We start from the raw sequence: 12,930 nt of genomic DNA on the forward strand, positions 1-12,930 counted from the left end.
CCAGTTTAAGTCACTAAATATTTAGCTAATTAATGAATGTATATTTCTAGGAAAATTGGCCATTCTGATCAACATCATTGATGCATATTAGGAGCAAGAGATGGGGATAGGAGGGAGAAGACAAATTACAGTAGAGATATATTTTTGCTTTCTAGTCCACTTCTTTCATACAAACTACTAAAACTTAACTGCAACAGAATAGAGGCTGTACAGGTAAGAAAAAAATTAGCTGACTCTTATATACATTCATACACATCCCCCTTAGTATAACCACTACACTGTAAATTAAAAAAAAAAAAAAAAGAAAAAAAGAAAAAAGAAAAAAGGGGAAGAAGTCTGGGACAATTTATAATGGCTGCAAAAAAACTGAAGTATGTCTGTTGCTCCAGATGTCATAAAACTCTCTATACCTAGCAACACTTATAACATTGAGTTTACCAAAAATGGCTGAAGAGCAGATATAGTTTGCATTTTCTATACAACAGGCTATAAAACATCACTTATCACAGTCCAGAAAGCACATATAGATGTGTTTTTATATAAACATATGTAATAACATATTAAGCGTGCATGAAAATTTCCCAATGATTGCATCTATGCCCTCTTGTTTGTTTTTTTCTTTTTTTTTTTTTTTATTTTTTTTGTGGAAATGTGCCTTATATTCCAGATTTTTGTTTTTGTTTTTGAAAATAAGGCCTCCGTACTATTTTCCTCACAACCAGAAAGGGGCTTTTTGAAAGTATTTCTACGTAAGTCTTCAGAAAAGCCAGCACTTTGTTTCAAATGCAAGTTTCCAATCACTGCTTCACTGCACCAGACGGCAAACTCTTTATGTTTGCTTGTTGAGTCACCATATATAATGACAGTCTTCTCTGACAATAAGACTAACTTACTTCTCAAGAAAGCGCTAGCACTTTGGCTAAATCCAGAATCATAGGTAGCTTCTTTTTTCTTTTTTTTTTCCTGTTTTGTTTTTTTAATTTGTTTTGTTTCATATTGTGCCTTGATGTTGTAGTAATACTCCTTGCTTTATGAATGCGTGGTGTCATCATTGTCTTTCAGAAATGTTCCAGCAACATAAAGACAGGCAGAGTAAATGAAAACACTGTGGATGTTAGGGAATTTATCAGCTCCTGTTTCTGAAAAACAAGAGCATGAAATGCTTGTTTTTAAAAACAGTCTTTCCTTTCTGATTGCATTCCCTGTCTTTTTTGTTTGTTTGTTTTTGAATGTGCTTCATAAAAAGTAAAGTAAATAAGTTTGTATTATGTCTCAGATAAAATGAAGACTATTTCTATACAAGCGTTCTTTTAGATGTTGAGATCAGACATAGTACTCCTTATCCTTATTTTTCTTGTTTTTGTTGGAACTTTTAGCGCTGTTGGGCTGTTTTTCCTTGATCACAGCCCCATTGGATTGTGCTGAGTTACTGATGTAGTTTCGACTCTCATCTACGTGATACGATCCTTCGTCTCGATTCCTGTACTTGTACATAGCATACAGGAGAATGAGGATACACAGCGCCGCTGCTGCCACGATCCCAACTACCATGCCTGTTGTGCTGCTGGATTCACGAATCACCTCGGACGAGCCAGGGTACTCTCTTCCTCCTCCTGCCCTGGTAGGATTTGCTGTAGGTAGATAATGAAATAAGGGAGAGGTTATTATTGAGTTTTCATATTGAGGAGCTAGTCATATCTACCTGCTACAAACATGCATCCTTCTAATTGCACTCACTAGGTCACGACTGCCTACCAATGTACCCTACTCTACCGGTCCGAAAACATTTAGGTTTGCATCCCATTCCATTCTCATGGCTGTCAGCACAAGTAAACAGGCTTTTAAACAAGGAAAAGGACAGCAAAGAAAATCTTGTTTTAGCCTTCAAAAGTATAGTTTCTCCAAATGCTGTTATTAAGCAAAGAATGCCTAAATAACCTGAAATAACAGGCGTGCCACAATTTAAATGCCAGAACACAAACATCTGGGAGGAAAGGATCTCCTTCTTCCACTCCCTCCCTTTCTTTCTCTCCTTCTGTAAAGAACAAAAAGTGATACTATAGTACTTACTGAGAACACATGTTATGATCAGAAGTGCCAGTGATGATAAGGCAGACTACCAAACAGGATGGGGGGAAAAACCCCCAAAATTCCTTCTAACAATAAATGATAACAGCCAATAAGTTGGCTACAAATAAGGTATCACCAGCTCTCCTTTAGACTTCCCTCAGCAAGCTTCTCAATTTCTCCTAGCCTTCTAAAATTTTTCTTTTTTTTCCTGAATTAATGATATCTACTTTTATTACTTTGAGAGCGCTATCCAACCCTACCTTCTCTTTTCTAATTCACAGAGTCCTCCTTGAATACGGCTACATGTTAGAGCACTTTTTCACTCAACTTCTCCCATTCCCTCTTTTTGTCATTGATGCCAATACTAGACATTCCTTCAAGCAATGCTTTATGCCCAGAAAAAAACTCTCCAATTGCACAGACCAAGGACTCAGCCTTCTAAGACCCACCTCTCAGGCCAGACTCTGGCCTTCTCAGCTGTGATATGAACTGAACTGACCTATGTCTTCAGACAGTAAAGTCTTCTTGATAGGAACTATTGTGTTGTCTGGGACATTTTGTCCCCTTGCACAGCCATGTGGAATGAAAGCCTAATTCCAGGAGGAATTTCTAGGATAAACGCTCACAGCACACACAATGCTTATGCATTTCCCATTACCTCCTTCCTTTATTGCATTTTCCAGAAGGAGGAGAGGCAGATCTTTGTATAGAATCGCTTTAAGTGGCAATAGCTGAGATAGATCTTCTTCTGTAACTTAGCAAGCGTCATGGACAAAAATGAAGTGACCTGGGTCTATGCAATATTCCTGTGATTATACCAGCATTTCCAAACTCCTGAGAGGCTGTGTACCCTCAGCACTGCCAGCCTTTGCGGAGCTCAGGAGCAAGAAACAAGCAGTGAGTGAACCAGGGTTTCCCACTGAGCAGTGCAGAACACTCTCATTAAGCATCCAGGCTGGCTTATAGAAACCACATTTTAAATCATTATGCATGGCTAAAAATGCAGTCAGTAAAATATAAATGTTAACTAGGAGTATTATTAAACACTAGTTTTACAACACATTCATAATGTTAGCTTTATCAGGCCTTGCCTACGACTAGCATTTTATTGAAGTGTATTAGGGAAGTGTCTTGCTCAAGGTGCATGAAAGTACATTATGCCCCATAGTCATTTTTTTTTCACTGTAAAGACATAATAGGAAGATGATGATTTTAAGGATGGTACAGTGAAGGTAATGCCGCTCAAACTATCAACACTGGTCAAAAAATTGCAACAAGTTTCGACAACCAGAATTAAAAGCAGCCACCCACTACAGACATCTACAATCGGCCTATGAATAATAAAACACAGCAAAAAAAGCCAAAACTAAGTTCCCTCCCTGCCTTGGTATTATTCATCATTTATTTATTGGTGATTTGTGTTCTTACTGTTGAAACACCACTTCCTGGCAGTTATCCCACATAGGTTTAAAGAAGGTGACATTTTATTTGGCTGAAAGAACAGAGGCACCACAGTAAGAATCAAGAAAACTGTCATTCATGTCAAGTAGTATCTTAACTTTTTTTCTTCCCCCCTCTGAAAGTTCTTAGTTGTTACAAGTTGGTACAATCAGTATTTTCTATGACTACACAAGAGATCTTGGAAGTTTTGCTTCAGAAGGCTCTGAGATTTTTTCTCATTTCAGGGTAGATGCCACCCTACTAAGAAACATGGCCTGTCCCAAAGTAGTCAGTGACTGGTTTAGATCCTGTTTCTTCATTGTAGCTGTTGTAGAAAATGCTAATTCTTTTACACATAGGGTGTCATTTATTCTTTTACAAGAGACAATGCATTGTTGCAGAATAAAGACTCCTGAGTATTTCCACAGTGAATGAAAATGAGACAAAGTCTTATCTTATTGTATGTGATTTCAGGAAATTAATTTCTGTCTGAGAAATAATAGAAGCAACTGAATAAACTCTGTCAATACCTGATGGACTAACAGCTGCTCTTTCTCTTTAAAATACAGACATTTGGGCCAAATGCCATCAACTAACTTTACAATTAATGTCTACTAAATGACACTTAACAGCTTGCTCAGAGGAAAACATTCTTTTAACACTGCAACCTAAAAAAAAACATGTAAGGAATATTTTTCAACATTACCTAAACTCCTGCCTTTCACCTGATGGCATCCTTTTATTTTTAAGAATTTTTTCACAATTATCTCATTTATCCCAGCTGTCTGAGGAATATTCAACCACTAAATTAATGTTATTTAAACTTACAACATCTTCAAAGCATCTGTTGTTACATTTGTTTGGACTTTTGTAAAAGGAGCAGTTCCACAAGGGAAATGACTTCTTGCTATTTTTCTTCTGTTTACATTAAATTATGCTTTTAACCTAGCAGGGCCTCTCAAGACAAATGAAGGAGGAGGAAATAAGAGGAAAGTTTACAAAGCACATGGGTTTGTCTGCGAGCATTTCAGGCAGGAAAGGCTAATGGAGCACACGCTAAAGCAAGTGTCCTATTCTGAGACAGGGAGGAAAAGGCCACTGGGAAAAGGCCAGCCTACACTTCTTCTGAAATCTGTGTAAATAAACCAATCCCCATCCATAACACTGCTGAAGCAGCTGCCTTCTATTTAAGTAGGACCTTTATTTGACCAAGATTGGAGTACCCAAAGGGAATTTACCTGTGGGTTTTTTTTTCCCCCTGCAAGACAGGAACTATCGCAAGGGACAACAGATGATCTCAATGGGGAGCGAATGAAGATTATAAGGTTACAGAAATCTTGCTCTTTGCTTCCCAACTCTTTGAGAAATACATGATGCAGTTTTCTTTCCAGCATATTGGTGGCCGAACCAGTCAGAGTCTGGCTCCCGGCACAGCAGCAGAGGTATGTCTATGGGTTACCTTGTCTGCGACTGGGTTGCAGTCTCTGTTAGTGTCCTGCAGCATCAAAAAGACACTAACTTCATCCCAGATAAAGTTTCTTATTGTAAATGAGAAGCAAAATACCTTACAGATGAATGTTTAAGATTAAATGTCATTAAAAAGACCCCGATTTTTAAGAAGAAGTCATCTCTAAAAAATCCTAAAACAATCTGTAAGTTGAGGATAGTTTGATTAGGAACAAGAGAGAATCATAAAGATTGTGATAATGCTCAGACCATGCCATAACAGTGAGAGGAAGTAAAAGTCATCTTGTGGGGCAACAATCCCTTCTTAAAACAACTTCTCTGATGCACAGCTCTTCCTCTTAACAGCACATAACCAGCCCTTTTGGATTGCCTCAAAGACCAGCTTAGAAGGGACTGATTTTTAAAAGCCTCTTCTACTACTTATGAAAAACTTTGCATGAAATAATAGCAACTGAGCACAGTTTTACATTGTGTAATAATGGATTAGAAAGTTATTATTCTTGACTGTATTTATAAGTGGTTTAAAATTTAGAGGGAAAAATCTGACTGTTTTCAGTGCCCAGTTTTCATTAATACTGTGAAAAGAAAATTGGAATTGCAGGCTCCCATGGTGTTCATGAATTGAAATTAGCAGACTTAAAAACAAAACAAAAAACCCAACAAAAGGACCCCAAACCTGTTTTCTTTACATTTATGCCTTCTCACAAACTGTGAATAGGAAATTACTCACAAGACAAGAATGTTTAACTACTGCATTTGCAATGAGGCATGAAGGCAATTATTTACAGGACACAGTAATTTTCACTCTGTGTGCTATCATTGTAGACCTGTTTGTGGTCGACTTTCTGTAGCATTCTTGGATTCTGGCGAACTGGTTTCTGAGCTCACTGCAATTTCAACGTCTCATTACAATGAATACATCTGAAAAACAAATCTCAGCGCCTTCTCTGCTGAACCGGTGGGATAAATGCAGCCCAATTGCAAAACCAGGACGAGGATCTGTTGTAAACTTGCGCAAGAGTCTAAGCTCAAACCCACCCAAGTGTGAATACAGGGGTATCTCAGCCTGCTCCCTTCCCATCCAGCCTCAATGTGGCTCTTGAGGGGAGGCAAGAACTGGCTTCCCAGGGGATGTCCATCAATGACTGAGCTGCCATGGGAAGGAAGGAATATGAGGTGGTTCCACATGTGGCAGCTACAGCTCAGTGACAAACTTTCATCAGACTTGGAATAGTCTATACCCAAAGCCACGACCTAATCCATGTGAGAGGTACCACAAAACTAGCTGCGTTGCCGTAACGCACACTCTATGCTCCGTGATCGTAATGGCATCATGATTCAGAGAGAATGGGAGCTGAGACCTACACGCACAACACACGGTGATGTGGTGGAGAGGTGTGGTGCTTATGAGCAGACGAGCTACATTTGCCATCTCGAACCCATGCCATTACATTTGTTCTAAGAAATCTGTCAGGTGCTTACTGAGTTTGAGGGAACAAGACAATAACCTACTCTCAAAGGTGTTAAAGAGAAAATTATTAAGGTATCTGTTCTACTCTTTGGTGCACAAACCCAGGTTCTTTACTTCCTATAAATTGAAATTTCAAAGGTTCTCACAAGGAAAGATATAATGCATTAAAATAACTCTAAAGTGACATTAACTAACTTAGCTAGTCATAAAAATAGTCTACCAGAGAAACCCCATCCACAGCTAAAAAAGGTTGTTTTCCTAAGAAGCACAGAATAGAGTGCTTATTTCCAAGTGCAATGATTTGCCATATATTGACTTCAAATAACTTACAAATGCTATGAACTCCTTAGGACTGCAGGTTTTGCAAGTAACATTTTTTTCCTGTGTTTGAGAGGTAGAATGGTTGCTGTCTCAACCTTTGTTAAATGTCAACATAAGTCTAAAGGGAGATAGGTTAGTTGGTAGCACAGTGCCAATTGATAGAGCATACCAAATCAATGGGTTTTGTAAATTAATATGCTCTGCAGAGCTGAGGGGAATATTTCACACAGTTTAATGAGAAGCTTTTGTGAAAAAATTTTCCACAAAACTAAATTTAATTTTAGCCAAAATGGAAAACATAAACCAATATATCACTTAATGTTTTTAGCAGTCTTCGGCCCTGTGCTCTTACCCTTTTTATTAGTATATTTTAACATTTTCAATTCTAATGCTCCTCTTTTAGTATTCCTTGCCTCTGAATATGGATCCTTTCTCCTTTTACCAGTTCAGCTGTCAGTCCTACCTCTCCCCACTTCTACATTTGTCATTCACCTTTGCACCTCTGCTTCTTTCATTTCTACATGAAGTAATTTATCCCAGTTTTGTGCGTGTTCTGGGAAATCTTTGGTAATTCATTACTTTGCTTCAGAAATTTTGACTGATCAGCAGAGTCAGTGGGTAGTCTAGATTTTAAATTGAAGTATTCCTAAACAGGAAAAAAATTAAATGCTTTTGCAAACAGGATAACATAAGGAAGACAAAACACGAATATTACCCTACTGATAGCATGTTTTCAAGCTAGAGCTAAGCTGCTGTAATCACGGGGAACCAGGTCAGACAGCTAAACCAGTATCTTTTGCTCAGTTAGTTGCCTGCAGCTCTAGGTCCCCAAAGACTCAAACGAACACCAGTGTTACAGCAAGAAAAGGGCAGGGATGCTGGAAACATAAATTTTTGGTGGCAGCTAACTGTAAGATTGGCTTCTTTGTACCAAAAACTTACAGTGTTAGCAACAGTGACATTTGGGCCCCACTGAACTTAGCAAAAATTTTGCTACTGAGCTTCGCAGGACCAAGATTTCATTGCTTGCTATTTTTACCATTATCATCTCATTTAGAAAAGGCAAAAAAACCCCAAACCACCTAATCTAGGAACCAGTCTTCTGCAAGAGAATACCAAAATGTAGTTGTAAGGACTGAGGAATCTGATGGCTTGGCCTGTAGAGCAAGGAATGATTCTTGCTCATGAAATGAGCTGGAGGTGCAGACACCCACATTCATCTTTGCAACCGTGGGTGATTCCCTGACTGTTCTCCTTCACTAAGCAGCTACTACATGAGGAGATAAATGTCTGTGCCACAAACATTATATATATGGCTTGAATATTGGAGCTGAAAGCATACTGCATTCAATTTGCTCTAAATACTGTCATCAAGTCAGATCCATTACTGACAAAGTTGATAATGTGCCTGGGAAAAGAAGGGGCCAGGCCTTCAAGACATCCAGAATATACATGCACCCACATTGGAAATGCGATGGCTACAAAAACCAAACTACACCCGCTAAACAAAGGCTCAGATACAACTTGCAGATATAGCTACACTTGTCCAGCCTGAAAAATATTACTGCCAAGACCTTATATGCTTCTCTGGGGGCGGGAAGAGAAAGATAAATGGACTTCAGAATTGATATAAATTACACTTGATTCTTTTTCTCATGGTAAAATTATTAAAATTAATAAGACCACCTTGTTTTTCTTTGCTTCTCTCGTCACACTCTATAAAACAATCCTGGTGTCTCTGAGGTTAGCACAAGGAAAAAAGTTTGAGATATCTGTAAAGCTTTGTCTTGTTTTGGAATATGATTCTCATATTCACGCTGCTTTCATCTTTCGTTTCATTTATCCCTTTTCTGTAACTTTTTAAAGGGTATGTTCACAACATGTGCTGTATATAGATCAGAATCTACTGTCTAAGCCAGCTTACATTTAAACTGTCAAAGTCCCGAATCTAGACCACAGCTCTTATCCTCAGGAGAAGTGCTGGTTTTGAAACCTATGGGCCAGAACAGCATGTCAACACAGCAGAACAAGGTTTCATTCAGGTCTTTATACAGTTAGAAGGAGATAGCCTAAGGTTAGACTATTTCAGGTACATGCATCCTCATTATAGGTTACTTTTGCCTTGAATTTTCCCTGCTTCTATTTATAAGCAGTATCATTAGAGAATACCTCGTTCTCAAGCTTGTCAGCATTCACCTGCCACTTTTGCAGGCTGTCAAATACTGGTCACACACTAAAAAAAAACCCCAACGTTTCTGCTGAAGTTTAAATTAGGTGTTAGCAGGTGGCTGAAAATTAGCAGCCAGGGTCCTACTACTAGGTATGCAAGAGACAATGAAAATTCACACTGTACTGATTGCTAGAAAACACCAGCAAAAAGTTTACCGTTTGCCCTTCTCTCCTTTGTCTGGCAGTGGGGTAAGCAACCCCGTTCACTGCCAGCAGTCTATTAACGTGGTCATTAGTTGATAAGCTGCAGTTGGCATACACTAACTACTTTGTAACACCAGATTAATTGAATTTATCAGATATTGCAAATGGTTAGCTAGAAGCACAACAGTTTGCTTGCACACCTGTAATTCCCCTGATTGAATGCAGAAAAAAAAGAGCTGCCAAAGAGTGCTGGAATTGACAGTGCCCTGGGTCATTTAACTCAGAGAAGCAAAGCACCGGCCTCTGCCCTGTTCCTGCACGCAGAGCAGCCAGCTTCTCGCTTCCTTAGCAAAACTGTATCTTCCCTCTGTTTGCTGGGGGTGGCTGCCTCAGATTCCCATCTTTCCGTCTGGTCCTGCCCCCAAATAGTAGCGGAGGTAAAGCAAATTTCCTATACAATTTTAAGGACCTGATTTAACATCCCGTTGTTCAAATTTGGTCTGAGAAAGACTTGGCATAGAGGTTGAGCAATATGATGTTAATTCAGGCCAGTATTTTGGCTATGAACCTTTTCATACCTTTGCAAAATATTGTCTTTCTTCTACCATGTCCATAAAGCCAAGGATGATAAATAGACCTGAAGAAAAGGGGTTTTTTCCACAAAAAGAGGGAAATTCAATGCATATGCATTACAAAGTGACAAGAAATAGTTTCAGTATTGCTAGTGTCTACAATACAGTATGCAAGAAAATATATGCACTAGATGTAGCAAATCAAGCCAGAATGAAGCGTAGCTCAAGGAACACAATGGGCTTGCATTAATCAAGGCACCAGTAGCACATTGTCTAAATTCAAACAAACTAGAACAACTCTTTTATTTATGTCAACAATCTATGTGCAGTCTTGGTTCTAAGTGTAAGCTTGACTCAAACGACCAATCTTTAGAATTATACTCTTTAATTTAGGATTTTTAAGCAGATTTCCATGAAGATTAATGGAACCTGTTCTAGATTCGATCAGCTATTCACTTCAGCCTTGTGCAAGCAAATCCTCTGCCTTTCCAAAATTCCTTATTTAATCAGACAAAAGTCTCACTCAAGTGAGCAAATTACTTAACTGTTTCTGAAAACCTCAGTTTTGCAAATACTAATTTGCTTATTTTCTGCATTTTTCAAGCAATGTCAGTGTGTGAAATCCACCCATGGAAAATGTTTTGAGAGTCTACATAATCTTTATTTGGCTTTATTTAAGTGGTTTCAGTAAATCTAATGTTTACAAAACAACCAGAAAACCAAATTCTCTTCTCAAGATGCAGATTAGGACAGGTCAGTGCTGGTTTTCTTACACTTTAATTGTGTATTGCGCTTCTGTCCCAAACTGGAAAGACCATACTTTAGAAGAAAAAGTAGAGATTGTTCCCTCTGTCAGAGTTCAGAAAACTTCAATTTGCATGATCAGCATGGGCCACAAAACTGGTATGATCTGACTCGGTATTTTAGAAAAGAAAGATAGATTATAAGCATCTAAATGAGTGATACATTTTATCTATTGAAATATAAATAAAAAAATCCTTCATGATAGTTCAAAAAAAACCCCAAAATGTTTTGGGGGTATTTTACACCCTGCTCTTCAGTTAAGTGATTATTTGATTCCAGATTAAAAAGATCTACACCTTTGAAAATGGTGGAAACATCTCATAGTGAAGGCTGTCAAAGCATAAATATCTTTATTTCTGTGCTAACAACTAAGAATCAGAAAAGATTTAGAACTGCCTAGAACCTATTTTCACATATTAGGGATACATGCACAGAAACTGGGGCTTAATTAGCTGTATTATTGAAAATCTTGAATACCAGTCTTGCAAATCAGGACTGCTTTGTTTAAGAGAGCAAACTCACAGATCCAATTTCTTTTTTTTGTGTGTCTGACAAAGCCACTGCATTAGCAGTCAATTAATTCTTTAAAGTCCATGTAATACCTTATTCAGTAATTTTGTACTTTGTTAGGTTTTTTTTTTTTTTTTTTTTGAGTCATTCTGGACATATCTCACTCTCTGATTAATGCTGGAATGGTCTGTAAGGCAGGTTCTTTACCTGGGAGTAGCAAAAAGACTAGATCAAGCAACTGCTTATATGCGAGCAAGAGTGTTTCCTGAAAATTTTTCTAGGGAAAGTCAGGAAGGTAAGCCCTCAAGAGCATATGCATATACTTGTGGGGAGAGAGAGAGAGAGAGAGAAAACAAGAGAGAATGAATATTAAATGGGTTGTGACACAAGGGATTTTCCCCACAAGTGGGAAATAGTGGAGTGCCTGGTTTAATTCTCTGCATTCACATCCCAGTCCCAGTATCACAGCAGGAACATATGCTTCGGCTTTGCCTGTAAATACCTTCAGAACTGAATCACAAGCGGTGTTTTACATCTTTAAAAGAAAGAAAAATAACAGAGCCTTCTTGCATGGGCCACTCCTTCAGGAGTATTGAGTAATGTGCCAATTTTTCTTGAATTATTGTTCATAAAATGAGTAAATTTCTGCAAACTACTAGAAACATCACCATCTGGTTTTGTCTATGATGTGGAGATGTCTAACTCCAAACCACTGAACAAGTAACAGCAGTACTGATAATTGTCACTTAATAAATTTCTCTGAACCAGAATTGCCTTTTCATGTTGTCTGCATGCATCTGAAGCATGAAGTAGAGCTTTAGGTACTGCCATACAAATAAGCCCAGTATTTACATCATGAATGTTTGCCATTCTTATACACATTACAGAAATGAGAACATCCAACTTTAGCAAGAATACGCGTGGAATATGAATACACCCTCAAAGTTCACACACAAGGAAAACTGTTCATCATTTACGCACCAGTGGAGAAGGTCTGGTGCGAGTTAACAGAGAGCTTTGTATGATTTATAGCAACCTGATGTCGATATTTCTTACCAGTCTTCGAGCATAGTGAGCTGCTGATATTACATTGATAGAAAACCATTATGTTTAGGAAAAAAGCCAGCTCCCCAGTTTCCATCGATATTTTGCCTTCTGATACGTTCATATCGCTGTGACTGCAATTAATACATGCTAGAAAGCATTAGCCTGTGCTGTCATCTCTAGGCTATGTATTAAAGTTCTCTTTGAATTGCATATGTTCAGCAAGGAGTATCTACTTAATTGTTCACATTTAAAAGGCATGTTTAGCTAACAGTAGCTGCATTTTGTCTTAAAGTGTGCTTAAAAAATAAACTTTAAAATAATTTCATGTTGGACACAAATCCCCTGTACCAGTTGAGGTTACACAAAGAAGGGATGTGTAAGAGTGTGAACACCACCACCACTACCACCAAAATTACACAGAATGCATTTGAGGAGCCAGAATTCTCTAAACTGCTGAAAAATTATCTGTTAGAGTGAAAGAAAACCCTTCCTTTCAGCACATGCTACTGTTTTCAGCTGCTCCCAACACTGGGAATGTATGAAAATCCTTAGGAAAGGCTGGAAAGCTACAATTTTACTCAGTATTCCCATGTTTCAATTGTGTGGTTGGCAAAGAGTAGAGATCAGTGTTGGTACAATGGATCAATCACCATTTTTAACCTCATTTTCTTACGATAACTTAGAAAAAAAATCTTTTTGATCAAATTCAAATGAGAAATGCCATATTTGTAACTCACAGCAACGGACACTAAAAGCTCAGTCTATTGATGAAGAAGTGGTTCAGTTCACAATAAAAAGATTTGGAAAAATGCAACATTTGCTTTCTGTTGCTTTGGGGGGGGCTTTATGACTTAT

At 38.1% G+C, this 12,930-nt stretch overlaps 1 protein-coding gene across 29 annotated transcripts in view; it reads right to left on the minus strand.

The window, feature by feature from the left end:
- Positions 1-659: 659 nt before the first annotated feature.
- NRXN1 (neurexin 1) overlaps positions 660-12,930 on the minus strand; it is a 720,174-nt gene continuing 707,903 nt past the window's right edge. For all 29 annotated transcript variants that reach the window (XM_049833873.1, XM_049833872.1, XM_049833882.1 and 26 more), the window contains one exon: positions 660-1,631. In XM_049833873.1, the coding sequence (XP_049689830.1) occupies positions 1,324-1,631 (308 nt within the window). In that variant the 3' untranslated portion in view covers positions 660-1,323. The remainder of the gene's footprint in view (positions 1,632-12,930) is intronic.

This window comes from Accipiter gentilis, chromosome 30, assembly GCF_929443795.1.
Source record: "Accipiter gentilis chromosome 30, bAccGen1.1, whole genome shotgun sequence".
Classification (NCBI taxonomy): Eukaryota; Metazoa; Chordata; class Aves; order Accipitriformes; family Accipitridae; genus Astur; species Astur gentilis.